The 12,077-nt window shown below is 45.5% G+C and overlaps 1 protein-coding gene across 1 annotated transcript in view; it reads right to left on the bottom strand.

Annotated features, from left to right (window-relative positions):
* The window catches only part of LOC143934159 (tubby protein homolog), a 151,687-nt gene that overhangs the window by 118,758 nt on the left and 20,852 nt on the right, over window positions 1-12,077 (bottom strand). Inside the window, exons 2-3 of the mRNA XM_077457524.1 lie at window positions 9,026-9,074; window positions 3,794-3,947 (exon numbers count right to left, since the gene is read on the bottom strand). Of these exons, the coding sequence (XP_077313650.1) occupies window positions 3,794-3,947; window positions 9,026-9,074 (203 nt within the window). The remainder of the gene's footprint in view (window positions 1-3,793; window positions 3,948-9,025; window positions 9,075-12,077) is intronic.

The following is a 12,077-nucleotide window of genomic DNA, read 5'->3' as shown; positions in this document are numbered from 1 at the left end:
AGAGTCCACCTGTGTGCAATTTAATTTCAGTATAAATGCAGCTGTTCTGTGAAACTCTCAGGTTTGTTAGATAACCTTAGTGAACAACAAGCATCTTGAAGGCCAAGGAACACACCAGACAGGTCAGGGATAAAGTGGAAAAGTTTAAAGCAAGGTTAGGTTATAAAAATATATTCCAAGCTTTGAACATCTCATGGAGCACTGTTCAATCCATCATCCGAAAATGGAAAGAGTATGGTACAACTACAAACCTACCAAGACATGGCCGTCCACCTAAACTGACAGGCCGGGCAAGGAGAGCATTAATCAGAGAAGCAGCCAAGCGGCCCATGGTAACTCTGGAGGAGCTGCAGAGATCCACAGCTCAGGTGGGAGAATCTGTCCACAGGACAACTATCAGTCGTGCACTCCACAAATCTGGCCTTTATGGAAGAGTGGCAAGTAGAAAGCCATTGTTGAAAGAAAGCCATAAGAAGTCTGGTTTGCCGTTTACAAGAAGCCATGGGGGGGACACTGCAAACAGATGAGACCAAAATTAAACTTTTTGGCCTAAAAGAAAAACTATGTGTGGCAAAAAAACTAAGGCCCCTTTCACACTAACGTCCCGTTCAGGCCCGCCTGTCAGTTTTTCAGGCGGACCTGAACGGGTGCTCCATAGAGCTCTATGGAGCGTCGGATGTCAGCGGTGACATGTCCGCTGACATCCGACCCGCTCCGATCCGAAAAAGTGTGACGGAGGAAAAAGCTATTTTTCCATCCGTCTGCGGATCGGATCGGATGACGACGGGCACTGCGGTCCGTCGTCATCCGATCTCCCATAGGGGAGAGCGGCGCTGTGACAGGTCCGTCCCTGCACAGTGTGCGGAGACAGACCTGTCATCTCCCTGCTCAGCGGGGATCGGCGGAGTGATCCCCGCTGAGCAAACGGACATCCACGGGGCGGATCAGAACTGATCCGCCCCGTGTGAAAGGACCCTAACACTGCATATCACCCTGAACACACCATTCCCACCGTGAAACATGGTGGTGGCAGCATCATGTTGTGGGGATGCTTTTCTTCAGCAGGGACAGGAAAGCTGGTCAGAGTTGATGGGAAGCTGGATGGAGCTAAATACAGGGCAATCTTAGAAGAAAACCTGTTATGCCGCGTACACACGACCAGACTTTTCAACATCAAAAGTCAGACGGAATGATTCCGGCAGACCATTCGATCGTGTGTGGGCTGCAGCGGACTTTTGATTTGCAAAAGTCTGACAGACTTTAGAAATGGAACATGTTTCAAATTTTTCCGACAGAACTCCGCCAGACCCAGTTCCTACCGAGAAATCCGCTCGTGTGTGTGCTAGTCCGACGGACAAAAACCAACGCGAGGGCAGCTATTGGCTACTGGCTATGAACTTTCTTATTCTAGTCCAGTCGTACGTCATCACGTTCGAATCCGTCAGACTTTGGTGTGATTGTGTGTGGCCAAGTCCGTTTATTCGGAAAGTCCGTCAGAACTCTGTCAGAACTCCGTCAGAACTCCGTCGAAAGTCTGTCGGACCTAAGTCCGGTCGTGTGTACGCGGCATTAGAGTCTACAAAAGACTTGAGACTGGGCAGGAGGTTCACCTTCCAGGGGGATAATGACCCTAAACATACAGTCAGAGCTACAATCAAATGGGTTAGATCAAAGCATGTTCATGTGTTAGAATGGCCCAGTCAAAGTCCAGACCTATCATTTTCCTTCCACTTCACATTTTGTGTTGGTCTATCACATAAAATCCCAATAAAATACATTCACCTTTTTGGGTGTAACATAAAAAAATTTGGAAAATTTCAAGGGGTAGGGATACTTTTTCAAGGCACTGTACATGCAAATTGCTGCATTTTGGGGGGGGGGGGGGAAGTCCCAGACCCTTTCCAAAAATGCAGAGGTACAAAATGCATTGATGTGAATGTGTTTCATAGGAACCCATGTTTAAAAAAAAATTAAATGCCTTTTCTGCAAAAAATAAATAAAAAAACGCATTAGTGTGAATAGAGCCGAAAAACACAAAATGCACTTGGAATATGCATCAACTGCAACCTGCATAGGTTTGAACCAAATGTCCATCTGACTGAATATCTATTTCTGTGACTTCATTTGGGCTTTACCTTGCCATAAAAATTACATGAAGTTCAAATACTTTGGCCAACTAGGAGTGAGGAAACGAATGCTTTCTCTAATTAGAAGTGATCCTTATCACATAAAGAGACACATTGGTAAGTGTTTTTGCAACCAACAATTGTTCTATTTTCTACACGGATAAAAAATTCTTCACACATGTGCTGCTAATAGGTTTGTCATATCAGGGTGATATAGGGCCCCAGCAATAAAGCTATTTGCCTGGGGACATATACCTTTTACCAGGGCTTTTCCTCTAATAAAATAGGTGCAGGAACTCAATCGCAATCCCCCAAAACCACCCTCCCCTTACTCGCCCTACACACCCTCCAAACTGCATCAAATAGTGGTTGTGGTCAAATTTTACTAACAGTGGGCGGGTCTTAAAGAGGTATTAAATACCGGGAGTGCATAATCCAGTACATAGTAAGTACAGAGCACAGAGCTGGGGTGGGGGATTTACACACAAGGTGCAAAGTTCAGTGTTGCGCTATGTGTAGAGTCTGGGGGTGCGCTGCATACAGAATTCAGGGGTGTGCTACGAAGTGCAGAGTTCAGCCTTCTTCCACAGCTGCTTACCTCTGCACCCGCAATTCACTTCTCATTTTCACCCCTCTTCTTCTCTAGAACCTCCCCACACATTGTAGGTGGCTCCGCCACTCTCACTTGCAGAGAGATCATCCAGTGGGGGGTGTCAGCATCCGCACTACACCCAGGGCACCTGCATCTACTTTGTCCCCATCCTGCACTCAGTGGGAGCTGCTCAGGAGATAAGATCTTTGGGAGCCATTGGGAAACAAGCTGTCACTTGTAAACACAGAAGCCGAACTTCTGTGTTTACAAGTGATAGTGGTGAGCAAGGAGGAGCGGGCCTGAGCCAGAGATGGTGGAACCAAGTTCTAGCTGAAAAAAGCCCTGCTTCTTATACACTAAAGAGGTGGTGCTCCACTGCGATGAAATCTTTTAGCTATCAGTAGCTGTGCCATGTTCTCTATGGGAGTAATAGAATTCTTCCTGATAAGGATCTTTGACGGCACCCTATTGATCAGACCTGCATACCAGAGAGAGCCTATGACTTCTAGAGTCATAAATTCCCCCAGATGTATTGTTCTTTTTATTCAACAACATGGGACCGAGAAAGCAATGTAAGAAGATTTAGGTATTTATTACATATGAGTGTTATGTGCTCTGGTTTAGAAATATGTGTGACCCAGCCACCTATGTAACTAAGCAGTTTCCATATTCTTGAAGGGAATATCAGATCATGTACATTTGTCTCTCTACATTTTTGTGATTTTAAATAATATATGTAATTTGTATTCACCTATACTAAGGACTTCAATTTTTGCTATATACGAGGTTTCATTATTTCATTATCCATTATTTTAAATGGGGAAGATATCTCATTATCTATCAATGTTAATGAGATATATACCCATGTAGTATTCTAATTGTTATTACTATGGTAAGCATCTTTGTACATCACTGTAGCTTATTGCATAGCTTTTTCAAATAACATTGAAAGCAATTGTTTTTGTTTAATACTAATTTCATTAGTATTAAACTTTAATTTCATTAATGTATGCAGAAATATGTGCTGGGAAGTAAGTTGTATACAGTATGTCAGTATATGATCTGCATGTCATACCCATGTAGATGCTGGAAACAGTACAAGACTCCACCAGTACTGCCTGGTCTTCAGGCTTTCGGGATCTACGAGGTTTAAGTTTGGTATCGGGGTTAGATTGGATCATAAGTGGCTCCTGGCGCTTTCTTCTTTGTTTCTTCTCAAAAAGTTTGCGCTATCCAGCAGTAAAGTGAAATAAAACAATATGGCAGATTATGGTATAAGTACATATATTTTGTTTAGCCAATTTATTTATGTCAGATATTCCTTATTAAGTAAGTGCACTTTGAGAAAGATCTGTAACGCAACGCGTTGGGAGAACCCGGGTGATGTCACTTCCGGTTGTGGCTGTGACCGGCCACAACTGGAACTTGAATGTAAGTTATTTATGTTTTAATAAAACAGTTTTTATTCACTACTACACTAGGGAGATATCCTTTGTCCCCTGTGGTTCCTACTGAAAGGAGAAGAGAAGTATGAGAGCTTGCTGGGAGAGATTTTAATTAACTCAAAATTGCCCCATTCGTCCCATCCCTTGGTCTGCGATCTTAGGAGAGGAAATTAAAGTGTGACCTGTTTCAGGGACTGTATACATACAAGGTGCTGTTAGACCCTTGTAGTCTCTTCTTGAGATGAGCTGCTAAAACTCACTGGCTGAACTCTGGATGGTGAAAAAAATTGTGACCACATTACTCTGGATGGGAAAAGGAGTGTGACCACAACACTTTATTAACGGACGTCTATTTGCACTATGGATTTTTTCCTATTACCCCACATACTTTAATTTATTTTTCTTATTCACGTGCACTTTGGATTGGATTGTTATTCTGAATGTTTTTTTATTGGACTACATTATTATCTATAAGGACATTTTTATATTTTTCAACATGTTTTACTCACTCAAGTGATGTGTTGAAATTATTAGTATTTGTATACAGTACATATTTTTCTGCAGCACAGGTTATTTTTTATTATGATTTTTTCATTGTTGCCGTATTACGCCATTATTAATTATTGTGAGCACTAGGTGTATCAGCTATTTTTAGGTAGCGCTACATTTACTTTTTTCTCAATACCCAAGTCTCTGTGCTTCGCTATGTAATTCAGGCAGGTCCTGACTGGCAGGGTGCTGTACACAGCTTCCTGAAAACATCACAGCTTGCTGACTGATGCTGCATACACACGACTGGACTTAAAGGCAGACTAGGTCTGACGGTCTTCCCGACGGACTTTCAGTGGAGATTTCCGAAGGACTTTCCAAACGAACGCACTTGGCCACACACGACTTGGCCAAGTCTGTTAGTTTTGAACGTGATGACGTAAGACGGGACTAAAAAAGGAAGTTCAATAGCCAGTAGCCAATAGCTTCCCTTGCGTCATATTTGGTCCGTCTGACCAGCACGACATTCTGGCGGAAAAAGTCAGATGGAGCCCACACATGGTCGGATTATCCGACAACACAGTCCAATTGGGCATTTTTCGTCGGAATGTCCGACCGTGTGTACAAGGGCTTAATGTATTAAAAGTTTCAATCATGTTTCACCTTTCCTTTCTCTCCTCAAGGCTGTGCATATTATGTTCCTGCAGTTTCCACTGATATGTTTTATCACTCAGACCCTTCACTGTTTTTGTTGCTTGTCCTCTGGACTCACTCTGTCTTATTAATATATTTGTAAAGACAGCCATAGACGGGTCCAAATTTGTCCAGTTCTGCAGGAACTGGCCGAATTTTGATCCATCCATGGGTAGGCTGGTTGTCAGGGCCAGATTTCCCATTAGGCACTGTAGTCATGTGCCTACAGGCGCCCTCCCTAGAGGGGCACATGTGTGTACATGGTTGGATTTAGGGGGTTGCTGGGGTAGGCTGTGCGCCCCCCCCCCAGATTTCAGTTGTCCCCTTCCAGGCCGGCTCCCCTATGAACATTGTAACTACACCACTGCAAGTCCAGACAGGAGAATTGTCAGCAAGAAGACAGCTGGGAGGAGGTGTGAGCTTTCTGTGCTCTCCTTGCTCCTGTCAGTGGAGTGCTCCTCCATACAGCTGATTACACAGGATCCTCTTAGATCCCACAATACATTATCGGCCCCCTACCCACATTTCTGGGAGATGAGCAGTCCTTGGAGTAGGTAGGGGAAGATCCTGTGTTATTATCTGCTGTATGGAGGAGTGCTGTTGTCCCAGGTTTCTCCTTGCTTGACCTTCTTCTGTCTGGACTTGCACAGGGCATGGGTACAATGTTCATGGGGGGGTGGGGGCGGCCTAGGGGGGCACAGAGAGCCCGCACCTCCTTACTACTTCGCTAAGATTGGAGGGGGGCTGTTTGTTCTGGTAAGGAAAGGGTAATGGGGGGGGGGGATTTGTGCTGGAAGGAGGAATTGGGAGGGGGGGGCGTATATGTGTTAGGGGGCATACTTGGAGAAGATTTGTGCTGGGGGGGAGAATTGGGGGTGGGCAGGGATTTGTGCTGCAAAGGGTAATTTGGAGAAGGTTATGCTAAGAGGATGAATTTGAGGGAATATATGGTGGGGGGGGGATTTGGGGTGATTTGTACTAGGAGGGGGGATTTAGGGGGGAGAACTTACGTTAGGAGTGAGAATTTTGGGGGAGGATTTCTTCTAGGAGTGGGGATTGGGGGGGTTATGCTAGAAGTGGGGATTTTGGGAGAGGATTTAAGTTAGTAGGGGGTATTTGGGAGAGGGGATTTGTGCTAGGAGTGGGGATTTGTGGCAGAGGATTTGTACTATGAGTGGGGATTGGAGGAGAGGATTTGTACTAGGAGGGGGGATTTAGGGGGAGAACTTACACTAGGAGTGAGGATTTTGGGGGAGAATTTATTCTAGGAGTGGGGATTGGGGGGGAGGGTTTATGCTAGGAGTGGGGATTTTGAGGAGGATTTATGTTAGGGGGTATTTGGGGGAGGGGATTTGTGCTAAGAGTCTGTATTTGCGGGAGAGGATTTATACTACGAGGGTGGATTGGAGGAGAGGATTTGTACTATGAGGGGGGATTTGAAGGGTGAACTTACACTAGGAGGGGGCATTTGGGGGGAGAACTTACACCAGTAGGGGGCATTTGGGGGGGGGGATTTATGCTAGGATTGGGGACTTGGGGAGAGGATTAAAGCTAGAAGGGGGTATTTGGTGGAAAGATTTTGTGCTAGGAGTGAGGATTTGTGGGAGAGGATTTCTGCTAGGAGTGGGGATTTGTGCTAGGAGTGAGGATTTGTGGAAGAAGATTTGTGCTAGGAGTGGGGATTTGTGGTAGAGGATTTGTGCTAGTAGGGGAGAATTGGGGGGGGGGCAGGGATTTGTGCTGGAAAGGGTAATTTGGAGGAGGTTATGCTAAGAGGATGGATTTGAGGGAATTTGTGCTAGGAGGGGGATTTTGGGGGATGATTTGTACTATAGGAGGGGGGATTTAGGGGGAGAACTTACATCAGGAGTGGGGATTTTGGGGGAGGATGTAAGTTAGGAGGGGGTATTTGGGGGAGGGAATTTGTGCTAGGAGTGGGTATTTGTGGGAGAGGATTTGTACTACGAGGGGGGGTTTGGAGGATGAACTTACACTAGAAGGGGTCATTTGGGGGGAGAACTTACAATAGTAGGGGGTATTTGGGGGGAGGATTTATGCTAGTAGTGGGGATTTGGAGAGAGGATTAAAGCTAAAAGGGGAGATTTGGAGGAGAGGATTTGTGCTAAGAGTGGAGATTTGTGCTAGGAGTGGGGATTTGTGGCAGAGGATTTGTGCTAGGAGTGAGGATTTGTGCTAGGAGTGGGGATTTGTGGGAGAGGATTTGTGCTAGGAGGGGGATTTGTGGTAGAGGATTTGTGCTAGGAGGGGGGATTTGTGGTAGAGGATTTGTGCTAGGAGGGGGATTTGTGGGAGAGGATTTGTGCTAAGGGGGGGGGGGGTGGATTTGTGCTAGGAGTGGGGATTTGTGGGAGAGGATTTGTGCTAGTAGTGGGGATTTGTGGGAGAGAATTTGTGCTAGTAGTGGAGATTTGTGCTAGGAGGGGGATTTGTGGGAGAGGATTTGTGCTAAGAGTGGAGATTTGTGCTAGGAGTGGGAATTTGTGGCAGAGGACTTGTGCTGGGAGTGGGGATTTGTGCTAGGAGTGGGGATTTGTGCTAGGAGTGGGGATTTGTGGGAGAGGATTTGTGCTAGGAGGGGGATTTGTGGTAGAGGATTTGTGCTAGGAGGGGGATTTGTGGGAGAGGATTTGTGTTGTTAAGGGGAGGGATTTGTGCTAGGAGTGGGGATTTGTGGGAGAGGATTTGTGCTAGGAGTGGGGATTTGTGCTAGGAGTGGGGATTTGTGCTAGGAGTGGAGATTTGTGCTAGGAGTGGAGATTTGTGCTAGGAGTGGGGATTTGTGGCAGAGGATTTGTGCTAAGAGTGGAGATTTGTGCTAGGAGTTAGGATTTGTGGCAGAGGATTTGTGCTAGGAGGGGGGATTTGTGGTAGAGGGTTTGTGCTAGGAGGGGGGATTTGTGGGAGAGGATTTGTGTTAAGGGGAGGGATTTGTGCTAGGAGTGGGGATTTGTGGGAGAGGATTTGTGCTAGTAGAGGAGATTTGTGCTAGGAGGGGGGATTTGTGCTAGGAGGGGGATTTGTGGCAGAGGATTTGTGCTAGGGGTGGAGATTTGTGCTAGGAGGGGGATTTGTGGGAGAGGATTTGTGCTAGGTGTGGGGATTTGTGCTAGGAGTGGAGATTTGTGCTAGGAGGGGGATTTGTGGGAGAGGATTTGTGCTAGTAGTGGAGATTTGTGCTAGGAGTGGAGATTTGTGCTAGGAGGGGGATTTGTGGGAGAGGATTTGTGCTAGGTGTGGGGATTTGTGCTAGGAGTGGAGATTTGTGCTAGGAGGGGGATTTGTGGCAGAGGATTTGTGCTAGGAGTGGGGATTTGGAAGGAAGGAGGATGTGCGCTTGGAGGGGTGATTTGTAGGGGATTGGGGGGCAAAAACGTGCTGGAGGGGGATTTGGAATTTTTGCATTTTTGTTTGGGGAGATTTGTAACTTGCAGAAGGAATTCATGCTCAGGGGTGAGCGGGATGATTAGTGTTGGGCCTTCAGAATTCTCTGCCTACAGGCTTCTGAGATGTAAATCTGGCTCTACTGGTTGTACTAAAGTCGATCAATTAATCATCTTCAGTACTACAACAAGACCTGTCGGGTTTTGTACTGTCACAGCTAAATGTACTAATTGGACTAATGGAAGACAGCTATTTATTAGGTAACCTGTAGGTTTTACCTGTAATTCCAGTTTCTGTTGCCGTACATCATGTAGATCATCCTCATTCCTGCAGTGGTATAAAACAGAGGAAATTGTTTAGACTGAATCTGCCTTCCTACATATATTATTTATGCTGTTACTGTCTGTACATTAGATATTCATTATAATCCCCATCCCTAAGCATGACAGTGGACTTGAAATTGATTAACAATACATATGTATTGCCCTGCTCCTAATGAGCAGACACTATTGTTTTTCAAATTTAAGTTGTGTGAAGCTGCATTTGGGCTCAGGCTAATTATTCCAAAAAGTTCTGGTTCCTGTACCAGTCCAGCTGGGTTGCACTAATTTCCACTTGACCGTAGGTGTCGCTGTCATGGCCGGTAAGTGTAGAAATGCAACAAACTGGATGCATTGAATACCACCTTTTGCTCAGAAATAGCCCAGTGGTAGTGGTTTCCCCGCTGTGCATTCTGGGAGAGGGTATTTCAGGTACCAACGCCATTTTGTGGGGTCTCTTGTCCGGGGTTCGCTATCTGACCTCATGGGCCTCCTGGCCTGGGGTGTGTGTCACATGATCTTGCTTTGCAACTAAGAGAGTAGGCCCAAAAGTCTTGGGGCCTACTGATCCAGGGGTGGTCCTGTGCTGTCTCGCCTGCAGGGAGAAGCCAAGCGACTGGAGCATCCAAGGGAGGACTTTTCTAGGAGAGGACCTAGCACAAGGCTGGTATCTCTGGAGGAGCCTGGAAACCCAGTTGGAGGACGCAACCCGGATCAACACCCATACAGTATCGGCGGGTCGGCTGAAAGGAAACTGCTACTGTATGGAAGTTCTTTAAATCTCTCAAGAATGTTTTAGTCCAATTGACAAGTCTGTGGCAGAGACTTTGTTTGAGCATCTCACCGGCTGCTAGGTCAGTGAGAGGGGCCTATCCGATGGTTGCTGGATCCAGTCTGTGGATAAATATGATAGCACCTCCTCTAACAACTAGTTTATCTTTGCACTTTTATTGCATTTTAAATTTTATAATTCTTACAACATATCACCACTACAAAACTCAAAAGTAAATTCATCATTAAAGCGGTATCAAACCCAATTCTTATATGTGGTGCCTGTGATCGTTTTTTTTTTTTTATGCCTTCTTTCTTTTAAAATACAGCCAGATACTTATCCATCATGCCGTACCATTAGGGAGGCATGTTAAATTTCCCCAGATTTATTCTGCAGCAGGATTAGGGCCCCAAAAATACAGCCAATGTGATTAAGAACTATCGTCAGTGTAGATGTAGCACCCTCATGCTTAGGCAAGGTTACGCACAAATTTAGTCTGCCAGGTAGTAAGTGTCCTGGCTAATTGTTATAAGATCCTCTAACTCTCATTTGTCACTGGGTGGCACTGTTGCCGGTGGCATTGGATTGACAAGGGCATAGCGAAGCCAGACTATAAGTGAATGGGTTGTCTCAGCCAGCTGGCAGGGTTCTTTAGTTCCTTCGTCTGCAGGGAGAGCCTTTTTCTTTGGGCGGAGTCAGGTAATCGCTGTTCTGTACCACCTGAACAGCTGTATGGGTAGATGCCTGTTAAAATGCTCTGGGTTGCTAGGCCAGAAGCCTGAGGCCTATCCCGGGAGTACCTGGCTGCTAGGCTGCCTGAGGCCTATCCAGGAGTAGGAGAAGCAGCGCGGGGTTGGGACTTCAGGCCTGGATTCCAACCAAGTTGCAGAGGTTCAGCCGGACTGAGAACCAAGTTGTTGCTATCGGGAACGATCTTTCTGGTTGCCAGCGGCAATCACGGATCAAGGCCAGAGATAAAAGGGAAGCAATCGCCACTAAGGGACCATCCCTCTTGTTATCAGAGGCCAGTTTATGGAAGTCTGAAAGAAGTACCAGAGCAGCCTTTTTCACTATCCGGGGACGGTGAAGAACTGGGAAAGATTCAACAAGTGCCAAGCCAAGGACCCAGCAGGTTAGCAAAGGTGGGTTAGCTGTGGAAAAGCTCAGAGGATCCAGTGATGACTGGGATCTTGAAGTCTGGTGACAGACTGGGAGCTCAGTGAGTGAATATCTATAGTGGGACACTGTGAGATGTAAGAGAAGATCTATACCAAGTTACTGTGAGTTATGTATAAGGATCTCTATTGACTGTTGCAAGTTCAGTTGCCATAGGAGACAGCAGTTCTACAAATACAGTAGCCGTATCTGGCTGGAAGGCCCTCAACCTGTATAGCTGTCTGTCTATTAATTTGTCTTGGAGTCTGCCAATTACCATTGCATCTGCCTAAGAGTGTTCTAGCCCTAACCCACTCTCCCCAAGTTCTTGTTAAGAGACAAAAAAATCTCTTTTGTTCGCATCCAAAAAAGTGACTGGCGCCCAATTATTCCATCCTGCATTACACCCACTATGCCTAGTAACCCACTCTACAAGGAATAATGTCAGCTCTCCCTGATTCTAGAGGTCACCATTAGGCTAGGGGTCAGGCCCAGCTCTACATAAAGAAGAACAAGGAGTGCTGGAAGGGATGGTTTGACCCCCACAGAGCCCTGATCTCAACATCATCGAGCCTGACTGGAATTACATGAAGAGACAGAAAGATTTGAGGCAGCCTAAATCCACGGAAGATCTGTGGTTAGTTCTCCAAGATGTTTGGAACAAACTATCTACTGAGTTCCTCCAAAAGTGCTATTGTACCTAGAAGAATTGATGATGTTGTGTAGGCCACAACAAATATTGATTTGGATTTCTCTTCTGTTCATTTACTTTCCATTTTGTCAATTAATAAAAAATAAACTATTAGCACTTCCATTTCTGAAAGCATTCTTAATTTATAGCCTTTTTTCACACCTCCTTAAAACATTTGCACACTACTATATGTGTAGTGCTTACCCTCATAGGAGCCAGTTTCAGTATCAGAAAGCAAACACCAGATTGGTTAGAATCTCAATATATTGTCATGATTTAAAGTAAATAGGAGCATATGCATAAATGAGCAAACAGAGAATGACTTAGATCACAGCTCACTAGACAATGTAATTGCTATGTTACATGTTGTAGAAGCTTAGGGTAAAGCTGTC

The sequence above is a fragment of the Lithobates pipiens genome, unplaced genomic scaffold (genome assembly GCF_037356315.1).
Source record: "Lithobates pipiens isolate NorthernLeopardFrog02 unplaced genomic scaffold, aLitPip1_a1.2 Scaffold_27, whole genome shotgun sequence".
Taxonomy (NCBI): Eukaryota; Metazoa; Chordata; class Amphibia; order Anura; family Ranidae; genus Lithobates; species Lithobates pipiens.
This window is presented reverse-complemented; position numbering and strand designations above follow the sequence as displayed.